The 14,698-nt window shown below is 43.8% G+C and overlaps 1 protein-coding gene across 5 annotated transcripts in view; it reads right to left on the bottom strand.

Annotated features, from left to right (window-relative positions):
• Positions 1 to 388: 388 nt before the first annotated feature.
• The window catches only part of HOXD3 (homeobox D3), a 54,832-nt gene continuing 40,522 nt past the window's right edge, over positions 389 to 14,698 (bottom strand). For all 5 annotated transcript variants that reach the window (XM_083631507.1, XM_083631510.1, XM_083631508.1 and 2 more), the window contains 2 exons: positions 6,722 to 7,361; positions 389 to 3,219 (listed from right to left, as the gene is read on the bottom strand). In XM_083631507.1, coding sequence (XP_083487633.1) covers positions 2,471 to 3,219; positions 6,722 to 7,283 — 1,311 coding nt within the window. In that variant the 5' untranslated portion in view covers positions 7,284 to 7,361 and the 3' untranslated portion in view covers positions 389 to 2,470. The remainder of the gene's footprint in view (positions 3,220 to 6,721; positions 7,362 to 14,698) is intronic.

Raw genomic sequence — 14,698 nt, 5'->3', positions numbered from 1 at the left:
GCACCATTTGAAGTCGAGCCCATAAAACATTGAGCTGTGGATAACACGTTGGGCCTCCCAGTCCCGCAGACTCAGCGGATGCCTTCTGAGTGACACACTAGACCATAAAGGGCCCGCAGGGTTGGACTCTTTGTGCATTCTTTTGATTTATAGTAGTATGTGAAATATGCCCTCACATGAAGAACATAAAAATAAAATCTACATGCACTATTTATTTATCAATTCAGTTGCCGGGAATTCCCTGGAAGACATATTAGAAAATCATTTTGTTGTGGTTGTAGCAGCTCACCAGTTGTGCGTATTATTAGTTATTGTATTGTGATTATTATTATTTTTTTAATGCTGGAAGAAACAGAAACTGCCATAGAAAGCCACTTTAGATCTGGAAGTGGTTAAAATATTTCTTCATTTGAAGCTGTTTATTCTGTTTTGTTTACAGATCTACAACACTTGGGTAAAAGTGAGATTTAACAAAACGATACATTTCCCCCTCTTCTCTCAGTTAACAACATGGTATTTTAAAAAAAGATAACGAGGTGAATATTTTATATATATATACACATATGTTATACTATATATATCCATATCCATCCTCGTTGTCTAGACAGACACAAATGTAGGAGTAAAAACCTCTCACACACAAAAAGAATTGCAGTAGTTGCCATCACAGGACGTGGAGAGATGGAGCTGCATTATTAGTCAAACTGAAAAGTGAGGTTTTGCTACTGTTCTGTGGGACTTCAAAAGATCTGAATCTTAACTGAGTGCTTTTTAAAGCGATAAGGGATGCTTCCTTCTGAATTAATGGGCATGTATCGCTTCTAACGTGTACCTAATGCCACTTTCATGTTGAGAAAAGCTTTATAAAACCCAGTAAGAGATTAAATGCAACATACAAATAAAGAGGAAGAGTGGGGCGGGGGGGGGGGATGTTTGTGTTTCCTGTCCCTTCTAGGCTTGGGGCAGAAACATTAGTTTACACAAGGATTGTACCAATGTCTGCTACAGAAGACTATATTAAATATTGATAGACCTAATTTCCTATCTCGAAAGCCATTCTGAGCATTTCAGAAGGATTTCGTCTCCTAAACCCTACCGCAGTCTTTCCTTTGTAGATACTTGATTGTCAATATTTCATTCAAAGTTTCTTCTTCTTCTTCTTCTTCCTCTTCTTCTTCTTCTTCTTCTTCCCTCCCCTCCCTGTTCAGCAAAAGTAAGTTTGCGTTTCCAGTGACTTGTACAAAATTGATTTATGGTTAGCATAAATATCATATCATATAAATAATAATAATAATAGTAACAAAAATAATAACTGAAACAACAGTTTTAGCCTGAATTGCTAAGAAAATCCTAATTACATCAACAATATTATATTGCTCCTAAATGTCAGTCTGAAGGTGTTGCATATTTTAGACTTTAAAATTATAAACAAGCAACCAGACGAAATGGTGTGTGCAACAGATAGGAAGGAACCAATTTATGTATGCAGAAGTTGGTCAAAGACCAAACAGTCAACTGGCCACTATATAGCAGAATATAACAATATATGAGATATAAGGTAGCTTTTAATGCTAAGTAAAACCATACCAAACAATCTGAAATAAATAAACATGTGATATATATAGATAGATATATATTAAAATAAAAAATGTATCGGCTCTTTTGTGTAATGTTTCAGTTTTTGTATTAATCTATGACTTACAATTTGCTTAATCCTTACATAAACTACAAACACCAGCCACTGTTACAACTGTTCAAAACTACTCTTTCTATTTCAGACCAAATATACTAAATAGGTGAAAATGTATAGTCACCAAAGACCTGAATCAATCTTCCCAAGTTAAGGGGGAAAGGGTGTGTGAAGAAACTCTACAAATATCCACATAAATACATTGAAGACCAGGATTAAATAATCAATGATACAAAAAAAAGAGTTCCTCTTAAAATAATAAATACATCTTATTTAAGTCCAAAGCAATCTTTCACATTACTGGAGAAAAAAATCTTATAAATTATAACTCTCGAAATAAGTCTCCGTTTTGGTCCCAAATGTTGTAAACGCCTCATCAGGACTCACTTTCGCCGAGTTCTAATGGATTTCTACAACTTACCTTCCAGTACATCGTTACCAATTATTACTCCCTTGAGGGAATGTTTAGATTTATTTATTTTTGTTAAGGATATTGCACTGCCATGCTTTTAAACGGCTAAAAAACATTTAAGAGGACAACAAGGGTGGGGGATGGGGCGGAAATAATTCTCATGGACTCGGTCGCCAAAGAAAACAAGAAATAGGTAGCTTCTACCGGGGACACACAAAAAAACCCACTGTAATACTCAAAGTAATACTGCAACGTCAGGGGCAAAGTGAGGTAATTTAAACGCGAATGCATTTCAATCTCTCTCTCTCTCTCTCGCTTTCTCTCTTTCTCTCTCTCTCTTTCTTTCTTTCTGAACGCGTTCCAGTCTACTACAGATGCGTCAGTTTGGGCGCCTCCTGAATCCTTCCCTGAGATGTGTGGTGAGAAGTGAGATCTGTGTACGTGGGATGGGGGTCACAAGGTCCATGGTGATGGTTGCCTGGGATCTGAGCAGCGCAGCTGTAGTCCACGCTGGCAGATGAAGGATGGGAGAGGTGGCCGATGTTGAACATGGGGCCAGAGGCTGGCATGGAATCAACGAAGTTCCCTCCGACATAGACCGGGCTGCCCTGCAAATTGGGGTTGGCGAAGCCGCCGTTGCTTTGCATGGCGTGATGGTCGTACTCGGCGCCTGGGTATCTCTTCTGCTGGGGCAAGCAGCTGCTGAGAGGCGCCGTGTAAGCCGCCAGCCCGTACATGTTTTGCTGCGATTTGGCAAAGGACGTCGGCGACGGGGCGTCGTAGCTCAAGCTGTTGACGGTGGGCAGCTGGCTGGAGTATCCTACATGGTTGGGCCCGCTCAAAGGCGGGCTCCGGTCTGGGGACTGCCCTACCGGGGAGTGCATAATTCCTTTCGCTTTTTGGTCTTTTTTGTACTTCATCCTCCGGTTCTGGAACCAGATTTTGATCTGGCGCTCCGTCAGGTTCAGCAGGTTGGCCATCTCCACCCGGCGAGGGCGGCACAGATAGCGGTTGAAGTGGAACTCCTTCTCCAGCTCCACTAGCTGCGCGCTGGTATAGGCGGTGCGGACCCGCTTGGAAGCGGGGCCCGGGGGGCTTTTGTCCTCGCAGTTCTCTCCTGTCCAAAAAGGAGAGAAAGAAGAAAGAGAGGAGGTTGGCTGGCTGGCTGGCTAATTTACAAAGCCTGAGAGTATTAACATTGCAGCGGCCGGGGGAGGGAGGGACGGGGGAGGGAGGGAAAATGCTTTGGCACTCTGGGGCAGCAGAGGACTAGGTGCCAATTTTGCGGGGCGCGGAGCGAAAGAGGCGCACAAATCGCTATTATCACGCAGTTCCCACACTGCGGGAGACCTGCCCGAATTGGTATTATCCTCTATTTGTGGGGCATCTTTAGCTGTTCACGATCTTCTTTTTCCTGAAGGTCCCTCTCCTCCTGAAATTTTAACCCACCCACACCCCACCATTCCACACTTTCCCCAAAGTATGAAATCTGGACATTCAAAGCGAACTGAAACAGGACGGGGAAAAGACCGGGATATGTCCTCCCCGTGCACAATTGCCATTAATTAGCGAGGGTCGCTGCCTCATATCCTCACGGGAGAGGCGTGATTTAGGGACAGGGTGATCCAAACGACACTTTCCCCAAATCCTTCGATTTCATTGGATTTTATTTTATTTTCTTGAGACGGGCGGTGCTACAGCCGAGGTTTTCAGCTGCGGACAACACTCCCTCCCTCCGTCGCCCAGTGTCTACAATGAAAATGGGGTTCGATCTCCCAACTCCGGGGTTCTCAGAGGGTTAGGAAAGTTACAGTTCCAGATGAGAGAGTTGTAAATCATCTAACTTAATTGGAAGAATCGATCGATCCCTGACAGAGCCCAGGAAGGTTCTCTTGGCTGGTCCCAAATAGGAGCAGGGCCCAGGCCTCCAAACTTGGAAGACAATGGAGCCGCCGCCGCCTCTGGTACAGCTAACAAGAGGAAATCAGGCGCGTTTATTATCCGAGGCGGTGCTCTAACTAGCAAGACAGCAGAAGTGGGGAATCCCACAGGAAGAGCGTCCGGCGCGCGGGGTGGGGGAGAATCCGGGTTTACAACTCTCCACGCTCTCCTTCCCCAGGAAAGTTGGCAGCAGCCATTTCAAGACAAGGGAGAAGGTCGCAGTGGTTGGATCTGCGACCACGTCAGCGTGTCTGCATAATAAACACACGTTTTGTTAGACTGCGTGTTTGCATTTTGTACACACCTTTGACATTGCTCGGGTTTAGACAGTCTGTAAACTTTCTGCATGCCAAATAAGGGGAGGAATGCTTGGGTCTCCACCTTGTCACCACCAAGATGGTTTCAGAGGACAGAGTCGCCAAAAGCAGGCCACACACGCTTGGGGACAGAAGGTCTCAGAAGGTGATGGACCGCTACGGTTTATTTGTGATGGGGGAGTTATAACTGATTTGATACTTTTATTGCTTTATTGTGCTTATTGTAAATCTCTCTGTCGTTTTTTTAGAATGAAGAGCGGTCTAAACGCTAAGTAAGTAAGTACAGTAAGTAAGTAAGGGACAGAGGGAGGGTGGTCGGTCCACTCTGGATCTGGAGAAGAGACCGGTCTGCTAGAATAAAGACGGGGATTTATTGGTTCATTGTTTCCTCCTCCCTTTTGGGTAACGATAGCTTTTGCGTCATTACAGGCTTTATAGATTCCCCAGAATTCCCCTTCTGAAAAAGAAGGGTTGTCGTGGAATCTGATGTAAAGCACCATGGATAAGTTGCTAAATGGTGGGAATTCTGGGAAGAAGGAAGCTCTATGGTCTGTGGATGACTGCAATGTGCCAGAGGAAAGCTGGACACTTGGAATGCAAATTGGTGATATTGTATGTTGTATCGATTTTCATTTTTTATTGTGTTGTGCATTTGCATTTTGTACACTTTTTGGATATTTCTTATGTTTAGCAATTTTTAAAGTTCTTAAACAAATGACACTTTCAATAAAGAAGACACCTCTTAAAATAAGACTTCTAGCAATGCATTTTGCAGTGGGGATCCTTGCGAGCCTAAACTTTGAAATGACAAAAGAGCAGGAGTTTCTCAAATTCCATTCCCCGCCCTTGCACTTTTATTTAATTTTCCTCTTCCTACCCCAGACTAAAATCCTTACTGAAAACCAATTCCCATCTATTTAAATGAGACTTTACCCCTTAAATGCACTTGGGTAACTAACCTCTTTGAGAAGAGGCAAGGGAAGGGCAATATTAAAGGAGGAAATCTTTCGGCTGGTGCAATTTCTATATGAAATCATCAGTGTAGGCTTTGAAGTCGCACAGAATTCGCCCTCTGGCTGAATGTTCAAATGACAGCTGGAGGGGGGAGGAAATAAATGTTGCCAAGACAAGTCATTCCATTTACATGGCTCTCCCAAAGACCAGCAAGATGTCTCCAACTCACTTGTATCTTGCAGGGCTGGGAGAGTCAGATAAACGTCACAGCCTGGTCTCTGATGTTCTAGATGGGTCTCCTACCTTCAATATTGGGGGGGCGGGGAGTTAAAAGGGGGGACTGGGTACACCCATATTAATGACTACTAGCCATGAAGGTTCTGCACCACCTCCAAGTTCAGGAAGTTTGCCAATTATTGGGTAAGTTGGCGAAAGAAGGCTCTTGCTGCTCTGTGCTGCTTGGAGGCTTCCCATTGTCATTGGCTAGACACTGCAGGATGTAGCATGCTGGACTAGATGGGCCTTCGGGGTGCTGGTGGAGGGGAAGGGGATTAGATTCATAGATCCAGAGTTGGAAGGCACCCTGAGAATCATCTAGGCCAGGGTTTCCCAAACTTGGGTCTCCAGCCATCATCCCTAACTAGCAAGACCAGGGATGACCAGTGGTCAGTGATGATCCCTGCAATGCAGGAATATGCAGCTGTCCTATATACAGATTGAACTTGCAACCTTGGCATTATCAGCACCATGATCACACCAACTGAACTATCCAGGCTTGGCTTTTGTTGTTACTGTTTTCAGGGTTGTTGTTTTTTTGATGTATTTTGTGCTTTTTACATTGTTGTTTTTAGCTTGTGAACTGCCCTGAGCTCAGCAGGTGACCAGTTGGGTTCATCCAACCCAAACCCAGACCACTGGGGTCAATCCACTTCATAGCATTGTCTATAGGAGCAAACTCCTAAGGGCCAATGTCCCTTTGCCTCCCTCCTCAATAAAATATTTGAGGGGGCTGCCTCCCCAAGTTGATGGACATTGCCATTCAAATGGTGTGTGCGCGCACCGCATCTTGTGAATGATTATGCAGGGTGGGGCTTACCTGGGTGTTTCCCCCCTCCCGCCCCAATATTTTATTCAAGTTGGCACCCCTGAAATTGCCTAAACCCTGATTGGCAGCGGCTCTGCATAGCATCACAGAGCGAGGCACTCGGGAATCGAACCTGCGACCTTCCCCATGCAAAGCGGAGCTACAGCCCCTCGCTTGGCAGGACTCCTCCTGCTGCTGCTCTCTCTTTCCTGCCTCTTGCTCTCTGATTCGCGGTGTGTCTGGACTGGAGCAACCAAGGGAAGCCCCCTTGAAGGTCACAAAGGGCCTTGCTGCTCCCCAGGAGGTGGAGCTCGACTGGGTACCTGCGGGGGCGCAGCTGCTCTTCTGCTTGGAGTTCTGGCGGGACTCCTTCATCCACGGGAAGATCTGCTTGCTAATAGTGGCCGCCGAGCCGCCCGAGGCGTTGGCTCCGCCTTTGCCCTTTTTGGCGGGAACCGAGTGGGCGGGGTTGCTGCTGGGCGGCGAGGGCGACGGCAGTGCGGGGGGCGGAGCCTGTTGCTGAGGCGGCGGTTGCTGCTGCTGCTGCTGCTGCTGTTGCTCGGCTAGGCCCGGCGGCTGCTGAGGGCCTCCCTGGGCGCCTCCGGCGGGGCGCATACAGCTGCCGCTCAGCTCGGCGCTCTTGTGGGCCGGAGGCGCCCGGATGGCGGCGGCGGCGGCTCCTTGGAGCGAGCAGGCCGAGCCTGGGTAGTCGGTGTCCAGGGCGGGCTGGGCGTACGGCTGAGGAGGGCCCGGCGGGTAGCCGTAGGCGTCCGCTTTGCTGTAGCCGCCGTAGGCCCCGAAGAGGCCCGCGTTGTCGTAGTAGGCGGCCTTCTGCATGGTGGGCTCCGCCGTCGCCAAGGCCTCGGCAGCCCGCTCAAATAACATGGGCCGCCGCCCACCCTGTCACGCGGCCTGGCCTCCCTCGCGCCACGGGCCTCGGCCAGTCGCTGCCCCAGAAGCCACCTGGAAGAGAGAGAAGCGGGATGGGGGCGGGTCGCAGAGACAAGAGAGAAACGAGACAACCGTCAGTGAGGGAGCGAGGAGGGCGCGCGCCTGAGGGGAAGAGAGGGGAAAGCGGGAGGTGGTTTCCTCACACGTTGGCAACTACCTAGGGGGGCAAAGGGCCCAGGAACAGCTGCCCTCTTATACAAACACGCACCCCATTGTAGTTTCACATATACACACACACACATTTCCCATTCCAAATTCACCTTCACAACACACACAGACACTCCATTCCAGTTTCACCTTCTCACACTCCTTTCCAGTTTCGCCATCACACACCACACAAGCTCTTCCGATTTCACCTTCACACGACACGCACAAACACATGCCAGTCATATGTTCACAAGGCTACCTCATAAAACACTAACGTGGCCTCATTTGGCACGCCTCTCACAAGTCTTATTAATTGTTTATTAATCAAATTAATACACTGCCCTCCTGCAAGATCTCAGGGCGGCTCACAGAATAAAATACAAGATAAAATGCGAGTAAATAATTAAACCAAGACATCAAAACAATAACTCCGCCTTTCCATAGACATATTTAAAAGGCTGTGGAATATTAATCAGCCAAGGACCTGGTTGAAGAGGAGCGTTTTAGCCTGGCGCCTCAAAATATGTAATGAAGGCACCAGGCGAATCTCCCTGGGGAGAGCCTTCCACAAACCAGGAACCACTACAGATTCTCTTCCTACGTTCATGATCTATACTAGGGCCAAGCGCACAGGCTCGGGCACGTTCTGATCATATGGAACTCTTTACCGCGCCATGAAAATCACACACACGTGTACACTTGGATGGAATCCAGAGGCAATCCGTGCATCCCCTCGCCCCTTCTCAAGCGTGCACAAAACGGACAAAACCAGAGGGCTCTGCGAAGGCAGTCACATGGTGCTGTATCGGAACAGGTGCAAACTTATTTATAATGCTCACAAAAACAGTGGTCCAGCTGTGTTCTGAGATTCGAGCGATCTCCCCAACAGAGGGGGAAAGTTGCTTTGTCGCACACATGCATGCACACGATCTTCGTACCCGTTCTCCCTTGCCAGTAAGGGTCCATAGGAACCAACTCCTAGGGGCTGAGGAGGTCCCTTTAGCCCCCCAATAAAATATTTGAGGGAGTCAACCCTCCTCCCAAAGTTGATAGACATTGTCATTTAAACAGTGTATGCGCGCCATGTCATGTGATCAATTATGTGGGTCGGGGTTTACCTGCGGCCCCCTCCCCATATTTTATTCAAGTTGGCATCCCTGTTTCCAGGGATCTGAAGAGTGGTTCGGCTCTAGCGTAGCGCCCTAGAAAAGCATTTTGTTGTGGCAGGAAGTGCGTAAGGCCAGGGAAGTAGCATAACTCTGCACAGAACGGTAGCCTTTATATTTCTTCCCTGCACACAGTCCCCATCCCCCACGGTTTCTTTCACACATGCACCACGTGGTAAACAACCCTCATACAGTATCCTTGCATCGCCTCTTCCGCTTGGTCCCTTGTCGGAAATCCTGCCCAGCCCAGACTATCATATTACTCCCCCTCTCCCTCATCACTGCTCCTCCCTCTCCCCTAGCAAGAAAGTAACTGGGTGCCCTCTCCTGCCAATTCCCACGGACGGTTTTTGCACGCTCTCTAATACAGTATAGTGCATTTCACCATTGGCTTCGCTTCCATACAACCAATCACCTCTCCCTTCTCTCTCTCAACAGCGCATTCCAGAACAATTAGCAATGCACCCCGCTCTGAAACACAGTTAACCGGGGTGCAAGATCCATTGGAATCAATGGTTTTCTTCTCTTCCAGGTATAGGTTTCGACAATCGGGTGTGAAAAAATGAGTGGTCCAGAGCCATTATACCACAGTGGCATGGGTTTTGTTTTTTTTTTTTATAATATATTTATTGAAGTTTTCAAATAAAGCATATATTAGATAAGCACCACTTATCATTGTCCATTTAACATCTCTCAATTGTTACATGGGACTCCCCCACACCTCCCGCATACACTTACATCATTATTAAATTAATTTCAAACAAATTATCATTTAACTCATCTTAATTAATAATCTTAATTTGGTTTGACATATAATTCAGCCTTAAATCTAATTTAATGGTAGACAATTGTCTGCACTGGCATCCAATTCAGCACTCAGCCAAATTACAATATTTTTGTAAATAAATCTTAAATTTCCTCCAGTCTTCTTCCATCCTTTCTTCTCCCTGGTCTCGAATTCTGCCGGTCATCTCGGCTAATTGCATATAGTCCATCAGTTGCATCTGCCATTCTTCCACAGTGGGTAGCTCCTGAGTTTTCCAATTCTTGGCAATTAATATTCTTGCTGCTGTTGTTGCGTACAAAAAGAATGTTCTGTCCTTTTTTAACACACTCTGGCCGACAATACCCAGGAGAAAGGCCTCTGATTTCTTAGTAAAGGTGTATTTAAACACCTTTTTTAATTCATTATATATCTTCTCCCAAAAGGCCTTCACTCTAGGGCAGGTCCACCAGAGGTGAAAAAATGTTCCTTCATTTTCCTTACATTTCCAACATTTGCTATCAGACGAATGGTATATTTTAGCCAGTTTAACAGGGGTCATGTACCATCTATACATCATTTTCATCACATTTTCCTTCAACGCATTACATGCAGTGAAGTTCAGCCCAGAGGTCCACAACCTTTCCCAATCTTCAAACATAATATTATACCCAATATCCTGCGCCCATTTTATCATTGTTGATTTTACCATTTCGTCATGTGTGTTCCATTTCAGCAGCAAGTTATACATTCTTGAAAGTACCTTAGTCTTAGGTTCTAACAGTTCAGTTTCTAACTTTGACTTTTCCACTTGGAATCCTAGCTTTTTGTCATTTTTAAACACTTCTTTAATCTGAGCATAGTGTAACCAGTCTCGCACTTTGTCTCTCATCTTTTCTAAACTCTGCAATTTCCAGTTGTCACCATCCTTTTCTATTATCTCCCAATATTTTGGCCAGTTGGCCTCCATATTGGCTCTTTTCCGAGCCTTAGCCTCCAGGGGTGACAGCCACCTCGGAGTTTTATTCTCCAGTAAGTCTTTATATTTTGTCCAGACATTAAAAACTGATTTTCTGACAATATGGTTCTTGAAGGCCTTATTTATCTTAGCTTTATCATACCATAAATATGCATGCCATCCAAACGCATTATTAAAACCTTCCAAATCCAAGACATCCGTATCTTCAAGAAGTAACCAATCTTTTAACCAGCAGAAAGCTGCAGCTTCATAATACAACTTTAAATCTGGCAGGGCAAAGCCCCCTCTTTCTTTCGCATCTGTTAATATTTTAAATTTGATTCTGGGCTTTTTGCCCTGCCAGACAAATTTAGAAATATCTTTCTGCCACTTCCGGAAGCACTCTGTCTTGTCTACAATCTGCAGTGTCTGAAACAAAAATAACATTTTTGGCAATACATTCATCTTGATGGCAGCTATTCGGCCTAACAAAGAAAGTTTTAGTCTTGACCAACTATCCAAGTCTCTCTTAATCTCTGACCAACATTTTTCATAATTATCTTTAAATAAACTCAGATTTTTTGCTGTTATGTTTACCCCTAGGTATTTAACTTTTTTAACCACATTTAGTTCTGTCTCTTTCTGAAGCTGTTCCAACTCAATATCTGTCACGTTTTTCCCCAAAACTTTAGTTTTTTGCTTATTTAACTTAAATCCTGCCACTCGACCAAAGTTTTGAATCAGTTGTAGTACTCTTTTCAAACTAGACTCCGGCTCCTGTAATGTCAGAACTAGGTCATCTGCAAAAGCTTTAAGTTTATATTGTTTCGCTCCGACCTGAATCCCTTCCACCAACCGGTCCCCCCTAATCATATTCAGGAGCACTTCCAGAACCGAAATAAACAGTAATGGGGAAATCGGGCAGCCTTGTCGTGTACCTTTTTCAATTTTAAACTCTTCTGTAACCACATTGTTAACTATCAGTTTAGCCTTTTGTTCTGAATATATTGCCTCAATCCCGTTCTCAAACCCCCGTCCCACTCCCATTTCTTTTAAATTCCCCTTCATAAATTTCCAAGATATGTTGTCAAAGGCTTTCTCCGCGTCTATAAAAATTAAAACTGCTTTAGTGTTTATGTTTGTTTGTAAAAGTTCCAATATGTCTATGATGTTCCTTGTGTTAGTAAACATATGTCTGCCCGGGAGAAAGCCTGCCTGGTCTTTATGGATTATCTCACTTAAAACTTTCTTAAATCTTCGTGCCAAAACATCTGCAAATATTTTGTAATCCACATTTAAAAGGGAGATGGGACGGTAATTCTTGAGTTGTGTCTTTTCAGTTTCTGACTTTGGAATCAATGTGATAAATGCTTCTTTCCACGATTCAGGCGCCTTCTTCCCCTCCATTATTTCATTACTGACCTCCAACAAAGGTTGTATCAAATAATCCTTCAATGTCTTATAGTAGTTAGAGGTCAGTCCATCTGGCCCTGGTGATTTGCCCTGTTTCAGACTCAGGATGGCCTGTTCAATCTCTTGTCGTGTTATTTTGCCATTTAAAATTGTTCTATTTTCTTCTGACAGCTTTGCTAATCCATTTCTCTCCAAAAATTGTGTAATCTCTATTTCATCTTGTGGCCCTTGAGTATATAACTTTTTAAAATACCTCTGGAAGCACTTTCTAATCTCTCCCGGGTTCTGAATGTTCCTTCCTTCAACCTCTAAGTTTGTTACTGTATTTAATCTTTGTCTCCTTTTCAACTGCCAAGCTAGCAGTTTCCCACATTTATTTGCCGATTCAAAAGTTTTTTGTTTCATTGTTTTAATCTTCCATTCTATTTCCTGATTTATCAGCTTGGAATATTGCGCCTGATAAAGTTTAATTTCTCTCAGAATCGGTTGGGACTTCGGGTTAGATCTTAACTTCTTCTCCAACTCTTTGATACTTTCCAGAATTTTATCTTTCTTTTCATTTTGCAGTCTTTTCTTTAAGGAATTCTGTTGAATCAAGAACCCTCTCATCACAGCTTTACTTGCATCCCAGATAGTTCTTTTTTCCACCGTAGTGTTCAAATTAATCTCAAAATAGTCCTTTAAGGTTTTTTGGGCCTTCTTTACAATTCTTTGGTCTCTAAACAGGCCATCATTCATCTTCCATCTAAAGGAGCCGATTGGGATCAATGTCATATCCATTCTCAAGGCGTTATGGTCGGAGCCACAGTGGCATGGGTTTTGAACTCTTGCACCTTGACGGAGAGCACAGGCAGCTGGAAGTGTACAACTCTGAAATGAATTGTACCGGCCTCCAACTAACAGTGTAGGGGGTGGGTGACTCTACAACTAAAAGAGATGCCCAAACCAAGCCGAATACAGTGATGGATAAACGGGTCTCTGACGAGTTAGGAAGGCATAGATCCTTCTGTACAATGTTCCCTTTGTCCAGCTAGAGTGAGGTGGAGTGAAATGTTTGCCCCTGATTTCCCAAAAACAGAGTGTTAAATAACTTTATTTTAGTATTACAATAAACTGATGTTATTCCCAATGTAATGGGTATGGGTGTTTGTTTTTTAAAGGAACAGTTATTTTTCAAAGAAGGAAGAATTATCATTTAGCTTGGCGTGCTAAATTACCTTGGATTAGCTGTTACAAAAATAAGTTTGTTCAAGTGATTTCATTTCTAGCCTTCAAATTCTTACTGCTTTTGCATATATATTTTTAACGGTGCTCGAAAACCAAACACTTCTACAATATTATTTTCTTCTACCATATTATTATATATCTCTTTATTTTCCCGGAGGCATTTTTTTATGGGCTCTACATTCTATCCCTTTGCCATTTTGGTATAAATATTAACCAACATTTTGTTGTTGTTCCTTTTTTGTCTCTTCACTCCCCCACCCTTGGGGTTTTATTTTTTCCTCAAGTCACGCATGCGCGCGACTATTTGTGAGCCAGGAGTGACATGATGGATTGAACCAGAACTGGAACCTGAAAAACCAGAGAAAATTCCATCTCTATTGTAAATCCTGTCTCTTGGTGTTTTGCTTTGTTTTTCCTGGGAAGATTTCTACGAAGTTAAAGTGTAACTAAGGGCATTCAATAACTTTCATTTGCAATATAAAGAAGAAATACATAGGTCAGCTACCTTAGCTCCTAGTCTTTAGAGATATTTCAACTAAGGTTTCTTGCAGATTGTTTTGACGCAAAAGCTATCTAAAGTAGAGAGAAGCGATTTCCAGGGCAGGGTTTTTCGCTGCAAGGGTCTCTTGTTTGTTTATTACCATGCAGGAAAGATTCCTGGTTGGGGAAATCCCTTATTATTGTATTATGTAGCATTAGAGCTCCACTATTTCCTGTATATAAAACCTGCATTTTTGGGTGTTGGAAGAAGGGATTGTTCTTCAATTATGGGGAAAGACCACTTCCCCCCTTATTTTCTAGATTCTGATGAGTGTGCTTAGACATATCTGTGGCCCAAAATATAAAAAATATGTGTGCGGTGCTCAGAGTTATGGGCTTAGACTGGAAAAACTTGGGTTCCTTTCTCCATTAAACCCAGAAGCACCCTGGGTAACTTGGGCCAGCCACTATATCTCAAACTAAACTACTTTATAGGGAAATTCTGGAGATAAAATGGATTGGGGAAGGTATGGAGACCCAAGCTTTTTGGAGCAGAATTCAATAGATAAATAGATAATTGCTTATCAGTGTATAGTTTGGATACCTTGTATGAAGCATACAGTATGTTTTTAATAGGCCAGTCCGTTGAATTTACATCTGTGCTTAGAACTGAGATGTCTAGGAAATATTTTCTGAAACTCCTAATTTCCAAAGATGAAAAGTGTCATTTGCAATTAGTGACTATTGGGTTCCTAGCACATCACTTATAAATGTACTCCTCAGTGATAAGACCGAATTAATTCAAATTAAATTTATTCACAAGTAAGTGATAAACACTCCAATCCCATCCTTGTTTTATTTAGAATCTCTACTGAGTTTGTATGGGACTTTCCCCTAACAGTTAAAGTATGCACTGAATTGCATCTTTTAAGATCACAACCAGCAAGTAGTTGTCAGCTCCAAATGCTGTCTGAAACGCTACCCCTCAAGCAAGTTTGCTAAAGGATGCAATTCATAAGCCTTTGAGCCTGAAGGCACAATTTCCAATTATTTAATTGTGTGGTTACAGCTTTCAACCCCTGCATTTTTGGTCCCCAAATAATCCTATGAAATTAAAATCTCCGTGGGAGCTGACTGAGTGCTGGTGAATCTGGATGTTTACATCCGAATAAATCAGCTTATGATCACAAAATGT

Source organism: Podarcis filfolensis (assembly GCF_964270895.1).
Source record: "Podarcis filfolensis genome assembly, chromosome: 1".
Lineage (NCBI taxonomy): Eukaryota > Metazoa > Chordata > Lepidosauria > Squamata > Lacertidae > Podarcis > Podarcis filfolensis.
The sequence above is the reverse complement of the archived record's forward strand: the minus strand, read 5'-3'. Positions and strand labels throughout refer to the sequence as shown.